At 36.0% G+C, this 20,446-nt stretch overlaps 1 protein-coding gene and 1 non-coding gene across 2 annotated transcripts; both read left to right on the forward strand.

Annotated features, from left to right (window-relative positions):
• Window positions 1–10,630: 10,630 nt before the first annotated feature.
• TRNAD-GUC (transfer RNA aspartic acid (anticodon GUC)) lies at window positions 10,631–10,702 on the forward strand. Its single transcript has one exon. It is a non-coding gene; the product is annotated as a tRNA-Asp (tRNA).
• A 6,904-nt stretch (window positions 10,703–17,606) lies between these two features.
• Window positions 17,607–20,238, forward strand: LOC131857759 (uncharacterized). Its single transcript, XM_059210475.1, has 4 exons — window positions 17,607–17,731; window positions 18,068–18,173; window positions 18,385–18,878; window positions 19,881–20,238. The coding sequence occupies exons 1-4, from the start codon at window positions 17,607–17,609 to the stop codon at window positions 20,236–20,238; spliced, it is 1,083 nt and encodes a 360-aa protein (XP_059066458.1).
• The last annotated feature ends 208 nt before the right edge of the window (window positions 20,239–20,446 follow it).

Below are 20,446 nucleotides of genomic sequence, written 5' to 3' on the forward strand. Positions count from 1 at the left end.
GATTCAAGCAATTCAAAATTCTTTGGATAGACAAAAGTGGGTGGCATTTAAGGTTGGGAGGTGAGATGGAAAGGCCATTTATGACAAAGAGTTGACCCATCCATAATCATGGTGATTAGGAATGTGCAAATGATTAGTGGGGGTGATTACGTGAGATAATGAGGATCAAGAGAGAAGGTAGGTGGGTTGAAAAGATGGGACAAGAGGAGAGAAAATGAATGGGAGAATTTAAAATTGGGAGAAATAATGATCATGATTAGGCCTGATTAATTAGGCTAAATGATGGTGATTAGGAAGAAGTTTTGTAGGAATCAAGGTATTAGTTAATTAATTAGATTCAATTAACTAATCAAGATTAAAGGGGAATATTGGCTAAGGTTGAGAATTGAAGAATTGAATATAATTAATTTAATCACTTAATTATATGGCTAAAGTGACAATTAATTAAAATATAATTTAATTAATTTTGAGAAGAATGAGGACTGACATAATTAATATAATTAATTAATTATGTGTAAGGCATATTAATTAAATATTAATATAATTGATTTTAGACGTTTACATTTTGCCCCTCTTTTACAAGGTGACAAGAAGTGGTAACGGGTAAAAGAAAAAAAAGATGCCCTAGCATGGAAACACAGGTAAGGGATGCTCCCTTGAGAATTTATCGGAAAATTTAAATTTTACGAGAAAATTCTTGAAAAAGAAGAAAACAATGGGAAAAGAGGAAAAAATATGAGAGGAAAGATAAACGTAAGAAGGGGATGGAAAAGAGTGGAAAAGAAGCGGAGAACAAGCAACAATAGAGTGAAGGGCATATATAGGCCACACGGGGCCCATAGAAGGGTCATTTTCACATACCCAATTATAGAGCCTAGGAGGAATCTAGCATAGCAAGCGAAGATGTTGCAGATTCCACATCACAAGTAGCATGGTGAGTGGGTCAGATTGTTCCAATGACCGCCCAAGTAAGGGCCACTGGTACATACCCTTGATGTTGTTTGCCGCATTTGTGAAAGATAGTGAATCAACATGAGTCCTAAAAGAGAATGGTATGGAATGAAATAAGAAAAATGAAACCTAAAATGATATGCAAAAGATAAAAAAAAGATGCAATGCAATAAAATTGAATTTGAGCTAAATAAATGCAACCTAACAAATGAATGCAAAAGGAATGACTACGTAAATGCAAATGGAAATAAATGAGTGTTTGTGATGTGTCAACCATAGTACAATAAAATACATGGGATAGAAGGAGATGAAAGGGGATGAATGCATAAATTGGAGTCTCAGGACAAATGAATGGGAATGATGAATGGATGGGTGGACGGATGTGATTTGTTGTGTAAAATGTGGAGAGCAATCCTAGTTTTTGATATTGCAAAGGATTATCTACACCACTGACTATAAAAGTCAGGATGTTGCAAGTATCCAATGTGTGGACTAGACTTTCAAACAATAAGTTATCTCAATGCACACAGGTTCACAAACACCCATGATGGTGTAAATGTGAGATCTGTTGGATTGTACAAGAGAAACCATCAAATACACCATATCACAAAAAGATGTCCCAATATACACCAACCCAAGACATACCAAGATATAAGATGATCAAGGTAGCCCTGAATAGGTATAGGCATATGACACAAAATGAAAATCAAAGCAAAAAGACCAATCATGAAAACCATAAATAGTTTAGGATAAAGTTTACTTAGGCAATCTGTTTGCTAGAGGTAAAGGTGAGCGATATGGCGTCCGCCAACTTGGTGAAGTATTTTGTGGTGGTGATGATGAATTTGTGGCCATTGGATGAGGTTGGATGGATTTTACCAATGAAATCAAGCCCCCACTATGAGAAGGGCTAGGGTGCAATGAGTGGTTGCAGTATTATGACGATGTATGAATCTTATCACTATGTTTCTAACAAGACACACATTTCTTGGCATAGCGGTATGCATCTTGTTCCATTGTGGGCCAGTAGTATCCTATGTGTAGTAGCTTCTTACCCAAAGTGAGGCCGCTTGAGTGTGCCCCATAGATACCTTTGTTACCTCGCATAATGTTTTTTCAACCTCCTCTTTGTCTAAACACCTTAGGAGGGTTCCATCAAAGTGCCTTCAAAATAGGGTATCTCCGAGAATAGTGTAATGGGTGGATTGGCGAATGAAAGTTTGTTGGGTTTTGGTAAGGTGAGGATGGATGGTGTGGTCACGAAGGTAGGAATAGGTCTCTTGATACTAGGGAGAGTTGAGACCAACAAGGACACAAACCATGTCAGACTCAAGAACATCGTATGCTGGGACTAGGAGGTGCTCAACCAGGAATTCACACTTTTGACTATTTTTTGACATCTGTAAAAGGGATCCAATAGTAGCCACGACATCAATAGCTCTGTTGTTTGTCTAAGGAATTCATGCTCAAACTGGATGGGAGAGAAATGTTGTTTAAAGTCCTCTACCATGCATCAATAAGGGAGCAACTTGTCATATTTTGTTTGGTACTCATCATTGACTTATTTTATGACAAGTTGGGAGTCTCCATATACATGCAAGTCAGTGATCTTCCATTGAATACCTAGGTGAAGATCAGTAATGAGAGCTTCATACTTAGCAATATTGTTTGTGCATGTAAAGGCTATCTTGTAGGACTTGGGTATGCAATCTCCTTGAGGTGTGGCCAACAAAATGTCTGCCCCCAATCCATGTTGCATGCAAGAACTATCAAAGTAAAGCTTCCACTTGGTAGACTGTGAGATTGTCATGATGGTTTCATCTGGAAATTCTGTGATTAAGGAGTTCTCCTTGTAGAGGAGCATCACGAGGAGCATCAACTAGTTGACTGACAATGACTTGTCCTTTGATTTCCTTTCGATCTACATATTCAATGTCAAATTCACTTAGCAACATAACCCACTTAGTAATGCATCCTATAAGAGTGGCCCTTGATAGTAGGTACTTGACGGGGTCAATCTTTGCAATGAGCTTTGTCTTGTCATTGAGCATGTAGTGATAGATCTTCTGAGTGCTAAAGACAACTACAAGGAATGCTCATTCAATTAGAGTGTAGTTAAGCTCATAACCTATTAGTGTGCAGTTGATATAGTATATGGTGTGCTCTTTTCTTGATCATAAACTTTTGCTAGGGCCATTGAAGTAGCTGAAATATATAGAAGAAGAGGTTGTCCTGGAATAGGAGACATTAGCACATGTGGGGAAGCTAAGTATTCTTTGAGTTTGTCGAAGGCCTTGTGACACAAATAGTCCCATTGGAATTCGGTGTCCTTTCGCAGGAGGTGAGAAAATGGGTGACACTTGCCTGCAAGCTGAGCGATGAACCAACAGATGGATTTGAGTTTGCCTTGTAGGTTGTGGAGTTCCTTGAGAGTTTTTGGTAGTGGAATGTCCATAATTGCTTTTACCTTGGTTGGATCCACTTTGATTCCTTTGTACAACATAATGAAGCCCATTAGTTTTCCAAAAGTAACTTCGAAGACATATTTTTTGGGATTAAGCCTTAGCTTGTACCTTTCTTACTACTCAAAGATTCTTCTCAGGACTACAATATGGCCTTCTTTTGTCTTAGACTTACCCAAGAGATCGTCCACATAGTCCACCATAATGTCATGCAGAAGATCATGAAAGATAGTGATCATTTCTCTTTGATAAGTAGCTCTTGCATTCTTCAATCCGAATGACATGACCTGATAACAGAATGTTCTCGTGATGAGTAGTGCCTCTTACTGTTGTTGATTCTTATCTTGATCCTCTTGCTACTGTTGTTGTGGCCTCCTTTCATGAGGCTCTAACTCTTGTTGCTCCTATTTTGCAGCCCTGATCTTCTTTTGCTCGTTCTGCTCTTGGTGTTGTTCTATAGTAGCAGTCTGCTACTATCTCTGATAGAATCCTTGTGGGGGCCTCCCCACTTGATTCTTATTTTGTTGGTCCTAGTGACAATATTTCCTAGGTTGTGGTTTGTTGTAGACAGAAGGGGAAGTCCTCCCCCTTCCCCTAAACCCCTCCTTGCTAAGGCTCGGGTGACTCACCTCTTCCTTGAGTTGGGTTTGAGTTGTTGGTTGGACAGGTTTTTTCTTTTTTCACTTGTCCAACCTTATTTTTTTTGGGCTTGCTTCCCTATTTTTTTGTATCTCTTACTGCTTGTGGGTTGTTGTATTAAGGGTCAACACCCTTGTTTCTTTTTGCTTTCTTAATAAAAAACAGAATGTTCCCCAGGGGGTAGTAAAGGTTGCCTTGTGTTGATCTTCAACAACGATTTTGATTTGGTTATAACCAGAGAAGCCATCCATTAATGGAAGCATCTCATTACCAGCTGTGAGATCAACAATCATATCAATATTTGGCAAGGGGAAATTATCCTTAGGGCATGCTTTGTTAAGATATTTGAAGTCTGTGAAGCTGCAGATGCCCCCGATAGGCTTGCCAACATGTACAATGCTTGAGACCCACTTAGGATAATTAATGGGTCTGATGAAGTCAACATCTAGCATTTTTGTAACTCCACTTTAACTAATAAAGCAATCTGAGGGTGCATCTTCCATAGTTTTTGTTTGATTGGTTTGGCATCTGGACAAACAAATGACCAAAGCAAATTTTGCTTGGTCATATGATTATACTTGAAGCATTTGGACATTAGCACCATCTCGTTGTTTGTCCAGATCCCATCATCTGATTTAATCCATAAATGACCGAATTCCAATAAACATTGTGACTATTGCTTGTCATTTGAGCTTCTCAAGTTTAGAATGAAGGAAAGGTCAATGATCACTATATCCTAAATTGCCCTAGAGATAACAAATTGACATTACTAATCACAATCTTGGTAGGGGTTACTAGATCCTCCTTAGTCTTCACCTCCTTCTCTTGATCGCAAAATAAACTACCTATTTCCTAAGTGTCCATCATGAAACCCTCCTCCTCACACCCTGCAGACACAACATGCGAACCCTACATTTTGCCAACATAACGGACTTCGCTAAACAAAATGAGATATAATAATTAAATTTTATTAAATAATTCATATAAAATACTTGGTTGAACCAAATCTAAAGTATGATCAAAGTCAATTAACAATTCCATCTTTGTGAGTTGTAGTGCTTGTGAAAGTCAATATGTCCTAAGTAGACTTAAAGTTCTAGCACATAATTCATCAATCCACTCTTTTGAATCACACATATTCCAAGAAAAATCTATACATGAAGAATAAAAGCACGCTAACTACCTCATATGAATAGTCCATGAGCATGTGTTTAAGCTTCTAAAAGAGTGGAACTAATGATCCTATCAATCTACAACAATCTTCATATTTTGTAATATTAGCTTCATCTTCAAATATATATATATATATATATATATATATATATATAAAGTTACCTTCATTTTGAGACCCATTATATTATTACACCATTCAATGATAGATGTTACATTTGTCAACTTTGTATTATCTTTTTAGTTTAACTCTTCTCATGCAAGGATCTTTTAATACATGCGTTTACATCACCATGCTCCCATTTTTAATGCCCAACCTCAGAAAATTTTTATATATGATGAACACCAGTCATCTTATGCATCTTTTTCAACCAATACAATATCTATGAGTTTTCTAATTATGATACATAATTATCTAGCCATATCACATAATTACCTTCATTATTTGGCACTAATATTTCTTTAGATGTGTTCTAATTAAATGGTGATTTTGGCAATATTTATAACAAGTTTTATCCTATTGTTATTGATAACCTAAAAAAGTAATTTTTTGCACTAGATTAGAAAATGCCTAAGCAATGGGAATTCTTAGCAAGTTTATGTCTAACCTTGATAAGGAGCATTGGAATTATTTTAAAATGGTGTTTAATTATTTATGAGACACTTCTCATTATTTCTTATATTATCATGGTACTAATGATGTGCACAACATATTACACATATAGAGCATTGTTGATGCATATTGTGTAGGTGACTTTGACAATCAATGGTCCACTAGAGGCCACATGTTATCTTTGTTTGGTAGTGCAATTAAATGGATGAGCAAGAAGTATCTAATGATTATTTTTTGCAATATAAAAATAGAGTATATGTCTTCTACATGTACCTATAAGGAGTTGTGATGGTTATAAATACTATGTTCAAATGTTAGTTTGATTGTAAGGTAGTCTAAATTGGATTTGATAATTAGAGTACTATTGAACTAGCAAAGAATTTGCACCATAATCATACTTAATATGTTGATTTAACATGCTGACTTAGGCAAACTCCTATATAGCATAACATTTCCCCCCTCTTTGTGTGCATGTTACAAATCCAACAACAAAAAAGTAGCATGATTGTGTTGAGTAGAATAGGACACATAATTCCATATTTTGAACATGTAAAAACCTCGAGACTAATCTGATTAGCTCCATAGTTTAATGCTTTTTGGCTAGTTTTTGGAGAGTGAGCTACAAAACATCCTCATCCAAGATCTGAAGCCTCAACTTCCAAGACACTTGTTGGGACATAGTCTAATTGTTTTAGGCCTAGATTTCAGTGATAGGTTCCTTTCAAAATTTCATTTCTAGATTTATACTTTTGAGTTGATTTCCAATTCTATATATGTTTATATATGTTGATTATTGCCTATTTTGCATCATTTATTATCTTAATCATATCCAGTCATATCAAGTCAAAAAAGTTGAATATTGACCATAGTGCTCATCTCTTCTAAGGGACTGAGTTGAGCCTAACCGATTGTTCCCTAATGACCAAGTCTAGTGGGATGGGTAGGAGGCTAGTTAGTTATTTTTGTATTTGAAGTTTCTAGATAAACTTTGAGATTGATCTACAACTTATCTCCTTTCATTTCTATTTTTTTATTTTGTGGATTGTGTCCATTATCATTATCATAATAGATCTATTGACTGCTTTCCCTAGGTTTGTACCCACCTAATATGATGTCCCTTGGAACTTTGAAATCTTCCCAAACAACACTAAATGGTGATTCCATGAGATCTTTTTCCATTTCAATTTTTTTTTAAAGTTTTCATTCTTTGTTGAGATCTCCCTACCAATAGTGGCATTGTCCTTTGCATGACTATGTATAATTTTGTAAACTCATAAAACTTTGGTTATATTCTCTATGACCCCCTAACACTATTATCGTAGATCACTTTCTTCATGTTGTATAGATATTAACACTTGTAAACCCCCACCTCCTCTTTCTTACAAAACTTAACTATTACAGAAATAGAAACACATTCACAAGGAGATAATGAACATGCATAAAGATATACAATAATGAACACAAGATATATCGTGGGGAAAACTCTTTTGAGACAAAAACGCCACGCTCCAAAAGCACAATACTTTGTATTACTGAAACAATAGTTACAATACAATAGAAGTAAACTACTTTTTCAACAAGAGTCTTCAACAATCAATTGAACAACACTCTAAATCAATTTCAGCAACATAACACTTCACTTGCAAACAATACATGAATAATACTCTCAAAGGCTACCTTATATAGAGAAATACAATTCAAAAGGAAGCTTCTAGATGAAGTTACAAGATGGGGTCGTGCAAAACATTTGGCCCTATTTTTTAGCCATAAAAAGCATGCAAATGACACATGTACATATCCAAATGACTCTCCATTGAAACCTCCTAAGTTGGGCACCCAAAATTTACTATTTTGAGGTATGACGAATGCTCTTGTGCGTCTTACAACTATCATAACTTACAACACTTATAGTTCTAAGAGAATCTGTCATAACTGACTATTATTAGTCGATTCTCTTACAACTTGTCATAACCGAACTTGGGCACCCACCTTCTCCATACAAAAGGTATCCCAAGCTACTAGTCCAATATGTCATAGAATCTGTCGTAGGCTGTAATAACATGACAATTTTCAAGATCCGCAAAGTGGGATGCATACCTCCACATGTGCAACATATGTGTCATATACTCATTGTCAAGTAGGTTTCCACCAAGCCTATGCATCCCACTAGATGACTAGACATTTTTAGGCAGTTAATAAATTAAAATAATAAATAAATATAACAAATAAATGCAATAACCAATTTTAGGATTTGCAAAGGTTAAGACACCTTAATCTCAACATTCTCCCACTTGTTGAAGACCTTTCAAATAGCCCATAGATCAATTGTAGGGGGCTGAGAGGCCCATAGAACTAGAATACCACCCGAACTTTTCTGTGATCACTAGTTTCATCAATGTGTCTGCAACATTCATCAAAGTGTCAACCTTCTCCAATTTTACCTTCCCATCCTCTACCATATCTCGAACAAAATGAAAATGAACTTCAATGTGCAAAATGTTAGCTATTGAAACCCCATTAGTTTATGTGTTATCTTAAAAGTCAATGTTTAGTTCACAGTGCCAAAGGTCTACATTTACAAGTTTAAACTCAAAAGGGGCACTGCGGAATATAAGTAGAAAATGAATAAAGGGAAATTAAGTGACAAAGAAAATAGTCATGTGAGGTACCATGCAAAGCATTTGCGTCTTTATCAAGATTTTTTTTTATGTGCAGGAGAGAATGTATAATAGTCATGGGTAGAGGGAAACTTGCCAAAAAGACACCATAGAAGAGAACAAGTGCACAATCTACAAATAAGTGCTTAGTACATTCAACAAGAATAGTCAAACAATAATAAATCATAGTGTTACGAGGATAATATTTTATAAATAAAAGACTATAAAAGATTATTGTTATATTTTGAGACAATCTCAAGTGTCATTAAATGCTAGGATGGACTATTATTTGATCAATTATTTCATATAAGTGCATGGATTATGGCATGGCTCCTTCATGCATGATTGAATAAAATAGGCTAAAGATCATGAAGAAGGCTTGTCATGGTAAATACCAGGGATCAAAACATTTATAATATGTAGTAAGTTATCATGTCATAGAGGGTAAGAGTCATTAATAAAACATTTATAAGGCTTTGAACATTTGGTATGATATCATTGGGAGAGATGTCAAATGTTGATAAGAAAAAAGAGAGAGAAGGTGAAATTGATTTCATTTCCTTATTAACTAGAGTAACATGGAAGAAAAGTATCAATGATATATTAGACTATATATAGGTAGGAATGGTCCCTTGTCCACCTATCTCAGTAGATAACTTAGATGTAATAGATAGATACAAAACAGTTTAGGTCATCCCATGGTTTATGGCCAAGACTTTCAAATTCTAAGATCAGTTACATAAGATGTAAAATGATTTTTTTTAAAGACAATACTAGAGGATAGATTAAAGGAACACTATTTTGGAGGGTTTAATTATAGTGTAGAAGCAAATATGCCAAAATTTGTCTATCTACAAGATTCTAAGCAATCATATGAAATGGGCTACACAATTGCAATAAGAGGCATGGAATTTTGATATCATCATATTTATGAAATATTAGATGTTTTAGTCATCATATTTTGACAAGAAACTATAGATGTCGATCCTTCTTTGACTCCTCCAAGCTCTTAGGGGCCACCTACTCATAATGATGATAATTTTGTCCTAGTTTTCCAACTTGTAGGAAACAAGATGTAGGCTATCTGTCCTCCTAAAATATTACTTCCTTGTTTATATGAACCTTTAAGTGTTGTGCATAATGTACAAGATGACATTAGTGACTTTGAACAAGTTCTAGTGATGGAAGGATATATTTTGTATGTTCTTAGAGGAAATCCACATGAAATTGCAATCAAATTCCAAACGAGAGAAAGTTTTGTGAGGCTTGTCAATGTGACCATGAAATTCACCCCAGTATTACAATTATAAAGACAACAAGACTTAGAAAATACATGGCTTTAATAATTTCTAGGCACCATAGTCAAGTTGCATTAATAAAAGTAGTTACCATTTATACCATATCTTTTGATCTAGTGGCTTCATGTTGGTGAATGTTGTCAAAAATATTTTTCACCATTGTCTCATTTGCATACAATTTGGTGCATGTTGGTGAACGTTGTCTTTAATATTTTTCACCATTGTTAATCCAACCTACTAAAGGGGTTGAGCTAGGAGAACATGTTCTCTATTGAGTCCAACAATTTCTTAAAGATATTCCTAAACACTATCTTGACCAAATTAAAGCATTGAAGGAGCAATATCATGCATATTTAGGTATACAATTAGACACATAAATCCCAACCACAACATAGTTCAAATCAATATGAAAATTGATTTTTGTGACCTATCAAATACAAAGACAATAATTTGTGATCAATAGTAAACATATTCGATAAGACATAATAGACATTTCTTATCATTAATTATAAAAATTAACAACCCTAATCCTCAAATTTACTTTTTAAATATTCATTATAATTATCAATTCAATTCTTTTAATTAAATAATTCATATATGTATGTTATTTAATTAATCTAAAACAATTTTTTAATGTATTTTACTTACAAATGGAAAGATCGCATATTAAAATGAATAAATATACAGCAAAATCTCCCAAAAATGAGCAACATAAAATCTGTTCTATAATCATATGGGATCGGCATTCTGTAAAAATAACAATAAAATGCAAGCGTTGACCGGTATTTGAAGAGAAATTTATAGTTAAAATTAAAAACATTCGCACACCAATTCGCAGATGTCGTTGTAGTATAGTGGTAAGTATTCCCGCCTGTCACGCGGGTGACCCGGGTTCGATCCCCGGCAGCGGCGTAAATATTTTCCAGCTATTTTCTTTGAAACATAATTCTATTGGTTTTTATTTAAAAGGCAAGTCAAGACTATAATGTTCAAAGTTTTGTTATAGTAATAAAAAGTGTGCAATCTAATGCCTTTACAAACTCTTTTACAATGGGATAACTAAGTAATTTGAATTTTTTTAACCAGAAAAATTCAAATTGATCAAATAAGAAAGAGAAGTAGAAAAGAATGGTTTGAGGATCTTAAAGAGAAGCCAAATACATGTATTTCTTAAGTTGCATCAAAATTCTACCATCAAGTTAGGGGTAACTAAATGTCTAGCTTTGAAGCATTCCATCAAGGAAAAGCTCTAGAATGTGAAGAATGGAAGGAATGTTGATAATAAATGTTACAATTTGTATTATAGCACTAGTCATGAGGTCCAATATTTATTGTATGAAGGCTCTAGCATAAGTTCCTAAGAGATCTAATGTCAAGTGTTTCTACCAAATATAGAATGCAAGCGAACACTAGCATGCTAGAATTTGTGTTATAGCACCAGTTATGGGATCCAATATACATAGTATGAATGCCCTTGTGAAAGTGCCAAAGACACAATTTTAGGTAATTTTTCCCAGAAAAAACTAGAACTATTAATAATACAAGACCATTAGAAAATATGGTCTTTGAAATAGAGCATACAACTCGAAATCATCTCAATCTCACTTGAGGAAAGGATTAAACACCTCAAAAGCCTTTCATATGCTTAGGCCACAAATGAGTCATTGATCTTAATCGTGTTGGGGTTCCCCAACTAGGTTCTAGTATCCTCTAAGAGTTGGCGAGTTTTAATGGTCAAGATAACTGAGAGGTTGGCCAATGAACAAGAGAAATTTTTGCTTCTCTCCTACTTTTTAGGCTCTACAAAACTTATGGGGTGGCCCTATTACTACATCAAACTCTATGCAAGCTCAAGATAGCTTGTCATAGTGTACAATAGATGGTAGATTCATACAAATATAGTAAGGATTTATAATATTCAATATGTTGCATCAAAACTCTACCACCGAGCAAGGGGTAGTTGAAGGTCTAGCTTATGAAGCATTAGATCAAATGAAATCCCTTGAATGGGAAGAATAAAAGGAAAGTTGATAATAAATGTCGGAATTTGTGTTATAACATTAGTCAAAGCTCCCTTTTTTATAATATTGAAGCCCTAGTGAAAGTTCCTAAGATGTCTAATGCCGTCTAATGCCAAATGTTTCTACCAAATATAGAAGGCAAGCCAACATTAGAATGCTAGAATATTTGTTACAACATTAGTTATGGAGTCCAATCTAGATAGTAAGAATTCCCTTGTGAAAGTGTCAGAGAGATAATTTTAGGTGATTGTTGATTTTTCTAAAGAAACTAGAACTATTAATAATACAAGACTAGTAGAAAATATGGTCATTGAAAAAGAACACAAGAGATTTTTGTGTTTCTCTTATGCTCTTTAGGCTTTGCAAAACCTAGGGGGTGGCCCTATTAGTACACCAAACTCTATACAAGCTCAAGATAGTTTGCCATAGTGTACAAAAGATGGTAGGTCTTACCTGAGGAAGTCTTCTTTGACAAAATTTGCATCTTGTATGTCTTACAACAACAAAAATATTTTCCCAAATTAGTATTGTTGCATGCTCTTCCCATAAACTCCATAGATGATGATCACTGTTGGAGTTGTTGGATATGGTTGTTCATTGTTGCTACTAGGATATGTTGTTGTCATTGATGTCAACATTTTCCTGTGGTTTATTCTGGCGAGTTTGGGAAGATCTTCTGATTCGGTTTTGTAGCTTGGTTATGTTGATCACTGCTTTGCAAAATCCGGTATTTCCTCTGGTATATTGTGGTGTGATTAGATCTTGTGTTGAGATTTTTGGATATTGTTTGGGATGATCTTGTCTATCTTCATTTCAAATGGTTCGTGATTTGGTGCCCCGCAAGTTATCTTTCTTCGTGACAATTGCTAATTGGTTGTGTTCTTGAGCTTCCTAATGTTGATCAATGAAGATTTGATAAGTGGTGTTGATGCAGTTGTTGGTGATGATTCTAACGTGTTTGTTGGTGTTTCCTAGTTGTGTCCTATTTATTTTGGCAATCTGCATTGATCGTTGTGCAAGTTTTGGGTGTTTTTTGTCAACCGGTAGTGATTTTCGTGTTATGCGTATTTCTGATGGTGTAGCGTGTTGCGGTTGACCTTGGCGTGATTTCCGGTGGATGAGATTGTTGCAGGAGATCCCCACTTTTGTCAAGCTACAAGATTATTCTCTAGTTTTGAATTTTTTGGCTATAAGATTTCATATTTTGCATCTCATTTTTTTTGTGTTGCTATTTTATAAAAAAATTGTTGAAGGTGATCCCAACTTTTTTCAAGATATCTATCAACTCTAATATGGTATCAAAGCTCTAGAGCTACAAGTTCATTCTCTTGTTTTGAATTTTTTGAATATGATATTTCATATGTTGCATCTTGGTATAAAATGAACCTCCAGCTCACACTCAAAAGATGTCAAAACCCATGAATCCATATAAACACACTAGGTTTGGACTCAGGAGCTTCTAAAGAAAAAACAAATGTAGAGGTTGTACAGTCCAATGAACAATGAACAATGTTCCCAATGGTGAATAGTGTTTCTAGCCTAATTAATGTTTCTAGTGGGAATGGTGCTTCCAGTGATAAATAATATTTCCAACATGAACAACACTTTTGCTCATGAATAATTTTTTCAACCTCTTTTCCATGGATATGAAGATAGTTTTATTTCAAAGAGCATATCTTTGAGCATATGATGTTGCATTTTGTTTAAACAAGTAAGCATTGGAAAGCTAGTTTCAAGCACTTTCTAATGATATTTGTTTTTTTTCAAATTTTATTGTTGGTGAATTTTATTATTATTTGAAGTCCAAATCATGTATTTTGGTATCTAAGATCATTTCTTTTGACCAAAATTCTTATTTTTCATAAAGAAATAAATGAAAAAGTTATTGACAAGCTCTTCTCATACATGAATGTGATTTTTCTAAATTTATTCCCAAAGACCTTTTATTCATTTTGTGGGTTTTGTGCATTATAGCTGATAACTTGGACATTTTGCAACCTAGAAAAATTAATGTCTTTTTGGGTGGGCTTCATTTCCTCTCATTTATTCAATATTTATTTTAACAAGTTGCCACATCTCCTAATTCATGAAAATTTAGCATGATTATTGTGAAAAAGGCATATAATAGATAAATGCATATAGAAGAACTTAATGGTATAAAATTAATTTATATAAAACTTATGAACTGAGACAACTTTGCATAGCAAATGGCATTAGTTTCTTTAATTCCAATCAAATATTTATAAACATTTAATGTTCACTCTTAGACATCTTATGTGGACACATCATTTAGGGTTGAACAATATAGTCAAATGAACTCTTAACTCCATCATCACTTATTGCTACTCCAAAGTTATTTGTTGCTTCTTTGAGATCATAAGACAATTTCACTCATCAAAATACACCTCATTAAGATTCCTAGGATTAGTGTAAAAAAGGCATATAATAGATGAATACATGCGAAAGTGTAGTCCCCATCCTAGTCAGGGACTTGGGATTGAGGAGCTAGCCTATTTTTGGACCCTTGTAGGCTAACAGAGTATGGATAAAGGGGTCAGTAATGCAGTATCTTGAGGAGTGGTTTGTCTATTTGTTCTAGTTCAGTGTTGAGTTCAGTTCTGGTCTTTGTTTCATCAGTTTCTAACACTTTGTGAGGATTTTCTATTTTTTTAGGGAAAATTTGCCAAAAATAGACATGGTCCTATTTTCATTGGCATGGCGAACTGTGGCCCTAGCTTATGACAGATTCAGTTCAAAGCAATAATGAGAGAGATGAATTTTTAAGTGGTTCCACAAGCAATTAATATTTTAATGAAATATTAATATAAAATCATAAAGTGCATCACTTAAATTTATTTAAGTGAAAATTTATTATCTCCTAAGCTAGGCGTTGCTTTTAGGGTTAAGTTGGGAACCCTAAAAGGAAGTTATTATTTTTTAATCCCTAATTGCTAAAAATCGCACCTTTTGGGTATTTACATAGCCAAGATGGAAATTAAACCTCATTCTTGATATTGAACATTTGACATTTTCTTCTGAGCACTTGGCTATGGCGGCTAGGGTTTGGACCTGTTTTGGAGAGCGTGCATTCTTTAGAATTCAGTAGCTTTGAGATTGTGAAAGATCAATCGAATTGTTGCAGCTTGGTTGGCTTCATTCAGAAGTCAAATTGAATTGAATTGGGATAGATTTGTTGTAGGGTTTTCCTATTTACTGTTTTGTTGTTGATTCTTCTGTGCTTTGGAGGCTTTTTTTCCCAAACACACAGTTTGCTCATTTATTGGCACCATCTTGCACTGTTTGGGTGTCTTAGTATTTAAATAAAAGTAGATCTGAATTGTTCCAGAATAAAAATCAGAACTTTGTAAGTTGTTGATTTATTCTTTCTTTTCAATAAATTGGCTAAGGACCTACGGGTATGCTTCTAAATTCTCCAATTCATTGTTTCAGTTAATTAAATTCATGTATTATTCAAAACGTGTTGCAAATTAAAGAAACCCTCTTCTGCAACTTCTGTCTATTTCTGAAAGACCATCTTAATAATTAAAAATTACAAAGAAGATCTACAAATTACAACAGGTTGAAGAGTTGAACCAGTAAGGGTTCATCACAGTGGTATCAGAGCTTTGATCCTACCTTCCTAGAGGGTTAGAATTTTTTTTATGCATCAACAACAGACTAGGCCTCACAGGTATTACACACGCAGGAGACCTGATTTACAAGGTGATCCTAATTTAACTGAAGAAATACTCTTGGAAATTATGGGGACATGAATAATGGTGAGCCACACAGAGAGGTTGTGAACAATGAGGACCAAGATGCCAAAGTTATTATGAGGGGTTTAATAATAGGGCAATGACAAGTGGCAAATGTGTTGTAGCAGTTGACTATAGCCATACAACAAATCATTGTGCCAAGGGGGCATAATTAGAACCAGGTGGAAAATGGTAGTGTTGTTGGTCGCCCAAGGGCAAGAGTGACTCCCACACACACCTATGATAGGCCTACACGCCCAACCTTTGTTAGGAATGAACCTGAAGAAGAGGACATGGTTGAGGAGGAAGATGAGGTGGCCTTTACGGTTAACATAACCATACTTCATGTTGAATGGGATGCATTACCACCGAGAGTTAAGGAACATCTTAACTTTGACAGGTTTATGAGTCAAAAGAGGGAACACAACAAGAAGTGTAATTGGAATGACAAAAAACCTTGGAACAAAACTAATGATCTCAAATATGCAATCAACAAGCTCATACTTTCTACTTTTGATGGCAGCGGTAGTGTTACAACCAGAGCTTGGATTAGCAGGTTGGATGCCTTCCTGAATCTACGTCCTATGTCAGAAGAAGATGCTATTAAGCTTGCAGCTTTGCATTTGGATGGGGTAACCCATGATTGGTGGCACCATGGGGTGGTGACTTTGCATCATGACCTTATCACTACATACCAAGAATTCACTAACAGATTGGTTGAGCATTTTGATAAAAGAGATCCAGAGTTGTATTTCAGGGATTTAGCTTAGCTAAAATAAATGTGCAGCTTGGAATCTTATATTAGTGAATTTCAGAAGCTTTCAGTTATGGTAACTAACATTTTAGAGAGAAGACTGGTCATTCTTTTTGTTGAAGGTCTTTATGAGTCTATGAAAGGTTGGATTAAGGTTTTTGATCCCCCTACCTTGCAAGAAGCCATGAGGAAGGCACACGACATGGAACTTATTGCTCCTCGTAGTAAGTTCACTCCAAACAACTCAAAACCATTCTCAACATTTAATGACAGCAAGTCTGATCAAAAGAAATCAGAAAATGTGGACCAAGGGAAGAAGTTTACATCGCCTTTGGATAGGGAAACACCCAATGATTTGCATAGAAGGAAGTTGTGTTTTCATTGTAAGGGTCCTTATGATCAAAACCATGATTGTCCCCTCAAGCCTAAGGGTCAAAATAGGAATATGGAGTGGTTTTATGAGGGAGAAAAGATGACTGATAACATGGACCAGCAAGCTGATCAAAATGACTCTGAGACTGAAAATTCAGAAAAGGAAGTTGAAAATGAAGGAGAATTTGATCTACGGGAAGATCATATGTCTAGCATGCAAGGAGAAGGTTCTTTTAGGTTGTGTGGACTCTTGGCTGGTCAAAGAGTCATTTCTCTACTTGATACAGGTGCAACTCATAATTTCATAGATGCACAATTGGTGGAGAAGCGTGGGATTCAAACTCAATAGTTTGAAGACATATAGGTGAAAGTTGCCGATGGTAATGTGCTGACTTGTGATAGAATGATTTCAGACTTACCCATGAAACTCAATAATTATGAATTCAAAGCTGGTTTTTATGTGCTTAACATGGGAAACACGGATGTGGTTCTTAGCATGACGTGGCTTCATTTCGCAGGTGAATTTACACTCAACCTCAGAGATATGGAGATGAAATTCAGTGTTGATGGGACTAATCATATTCTTAAAGCTATCAAAGCCAACAACTTGAAATTAATCACTCTTAAAAGAATGGAGAGGCTTATCAAGCATGACATGGTGGATTGGGCAGCAGAGTGTAAACTCATGCCTACTTATGAGGAGCAGCATAAAACACCTTATCATTCAGATATTCAGGAGCTTAGAGTTAAGCATACCAAGGTGTTTAGTGACATAACTCTTGGTAGGCCTTCTGATAGAGGCATAGAACACTATTGAGCTTGAAGAGGGCACCAAACCCATTATGATTACACCTTACCGACATCCCAAGCGGTTGAAAGATGAAATTGAGAAAACTATCAAAGAACTTCTAGCAATGGGACACATAAGGCCGAGTAAATCTCCTTTCACTTTATCAATTGTTTTGGTGAAGAAGAAATATGGTACACTCAGAATGTGCATTGATTACCGTATGTTGAATAAAAAGACTATAAAGAACAGGTATCCCATTCCTCGCATTTATGAGTTGTTAGATGAGTTTCACGGAGCTTGTTACTTCTCCAAGATTGATTTAAGAACAGGTTATCATCAGATCAGTGTCAAGGAGCAGGATATTGAGAAGACTGCATTTAGATGTCATTGTGGACACTATGAGTTTTTGGTTATGCCTTTTGGGTTGACCAATGCACCAGCTACCTTTCAGTCCACTATGAACAGGGTCTTCCAATCTCAATTGAGGAGATTTGTTCTGGTTTTCTTTGATGACATTTTGGTTTACAGTAGAACTTGGGAGGAGCACTTGGTTCACTTGGATACTGTTTTAGGCATACTTGACAGGGAGTCTTTCTACGCCAAAGAGTCCAAGTGTGCATTGGGAATGGCAAAACTTTTGTATTTGGGTCATATAATCAGCAAAGAGGGAGTTCGCATGCATCCTGATAAGGTTCATGCCATTGTTGGTTGGCCTACTCCTGAGACCCTAACTCAACTCAGGGGATTTGTTGGTTTATGTGCCTTCTACCGTCGGTTTGTTAGTGGTTTTTCACGACATGTTGCACCACTCACTGATTTGACCAAAAAGGGTGCATTTGTTTGGACACCTCTCGCACAGGACTGTTTTGAGAAGTTCAAGTAATTGATGACTACATGTCCAGTTTTGGCTTTACCCAATTTCACCAAACCTTTTTGAGCTTCATTGTGACGCATGTGGAGAGGGTATTGGTGCAGTAATTATGCAGGATCGTCACCCTATAGCTTATGGGAGCAGGAAGCTTCGAGGTCCGGAGAGGAGCTATAGTATTTATGATAAAGAAATGTTGGCCATCATGCATGCAATGACCAAGTTCAGGCAATATTTAGTTGGCAACAAGTTTTGTGTCAAAACTGATCATAATAGTTTGAAGCATTTTCTTGGACAGCGGGATCTAAATGAGCGTCAACAAAAGTGGGTCAACAAGTTACAGTCTTATGATTTTGACATCTCCTATGTCAAAGGGACTCAGAACATTGTTGTTGATGCTTTATCTCGCTGCCCCCGATTGAGCTCCATGGCAACTATGTACGAAGATTGGAAACACTTGATTATAGAAAAATATGCCAAGAATCTATGGGCATCTAGTATTGTTGATGGAACAGTAAAGGACAACAGGTACTCTCTTGTGGATGACCTCATCATTTACAAAGAGAGGATATTTTTAGTCCCAGGTTCTGAGGTGAAATGCATAGTATTGAAGACTTTCCATGATTCACCTATGGTTGGACATCCTTGGTACTTTAAGACCTATAGGCAGGTATGAGAGAGATTCTCTTGGAAGGGTCTCCAGTCTGGTGTTCTTTAGTACGTCAGAGAGTGTTATGTTTGTCAGCATATCAAGCAGGAGCACAACTTCCCTGCAGGGTTACTTCAGCGACTTCCTATTCCTGACAGGAAGTGGGAATGCATGTCTATGGACTTTATTACAGGGGAGAGACGACATCTATGTGGTGGTTGATCGGTTGACTAAGTATGCACATTTTTTTTCGATCACGACTACTTATTATGTTGGTCAGGTGGTTGATCTTTTCTTTCGTGAGGTATTTAGATTGCACGGTTTACCTCAGAGTATTATCAGTGATAGGGACAACAGAATCATGGGTCACTTCTAGCAGGAGTTAGTTAGACTTTGCGGGACAGAGCTCACTCTGAGTACCAGTTACCGCCCCCAGATTGATGGACAAACATAGATTGTCAACAAGTGGGTGGAGGGATACCTGCGGAACTACATCTCAGGGCAGCAGAAGGCTTGGGTGAAGTGGTTACATTTGTGCGAGTATCGTTATAATTCCACTCACCACATGACTATTCAAATGACACCTTTCAGAGCTTTGTATGGATATGATACTCCTAGTTTTCTGGATTTATTGATGAGCGATTGTCGAGTACCGAGTGTTGGGAATTTGCTACAGGAGAACTAGGATATTATGAGAGCACTTTGTGATAATATTTAGAAAGCTCAGAATTAGCAAAAGCAATATGCTGATCAAAGAAAGGTTGAGCGATCTTTTGAGATCGGGGATATGGTGTATTTGATGCTACAACCCTATAGACAATCCTCTCTCTTAGAAATAAGGGTTGAGAGAAACTCAAGCCACGTTACTGTGGTCCTTTCAGGATTTCCAGGCGAGTTGGCCAGGTGGCTTATGAGTTAGATTTACCGACTGATAGTAAAGTTCATAATGTGTTCCATGTGTCATGCCTTAAGAAGGCATTGAGACAACAAATAGTTCCTTCTGCAGTTCCACCACCCTTAGATCATGAGGGGAAGTTAATGCTAGTACCTGAGGCCATTCTGGAGTTCAGAGAGCGTCATTTGCAGAGAAGTGTCATCAGGGAATTTTTTATTAAATGGAAGGATCTGTCGATAAAGGATGCTACTTGGGAGTGTGATAGCATTTTACAACATCCAGCATTGAGTGTGCTTGAGGACAAGCAAATTTTGGGAGGGTGGAATGTAATGTCCCCATCCTAGTCAGGGACATGGGATTGAGGAGTTAGCCTATTTTTGGACCCTTGTAGGCTAACATAGTATGGATAAAGGGGTCAGTAATGCAGTATCTTGAGGAGTGGTCTATCTATTTGTTCTAGTTCAGTGTTGAGTTCAGTTCAGATCTTCGTTTCATCAGTTTCTGACACTTTATGAGGATTTTCTATTTTTTAGGGAAAAATTGCTAAAAATA

The sequence above is a fragment of the Cryptomeria japonica genome, chromosome 8, assembly GCF_030272615.1.
Source record: "Cryptomeria japonica chromosome 8, Sugi_1.0, whole genome shotgun sequence".
Taxonomy (NCBI): Eukaryota; Viridiplantae; Streptophyta; class Pinopsida; order Cupressales; family Cupressaceae; genus Cryptomeria; species Cryptomeria japonica.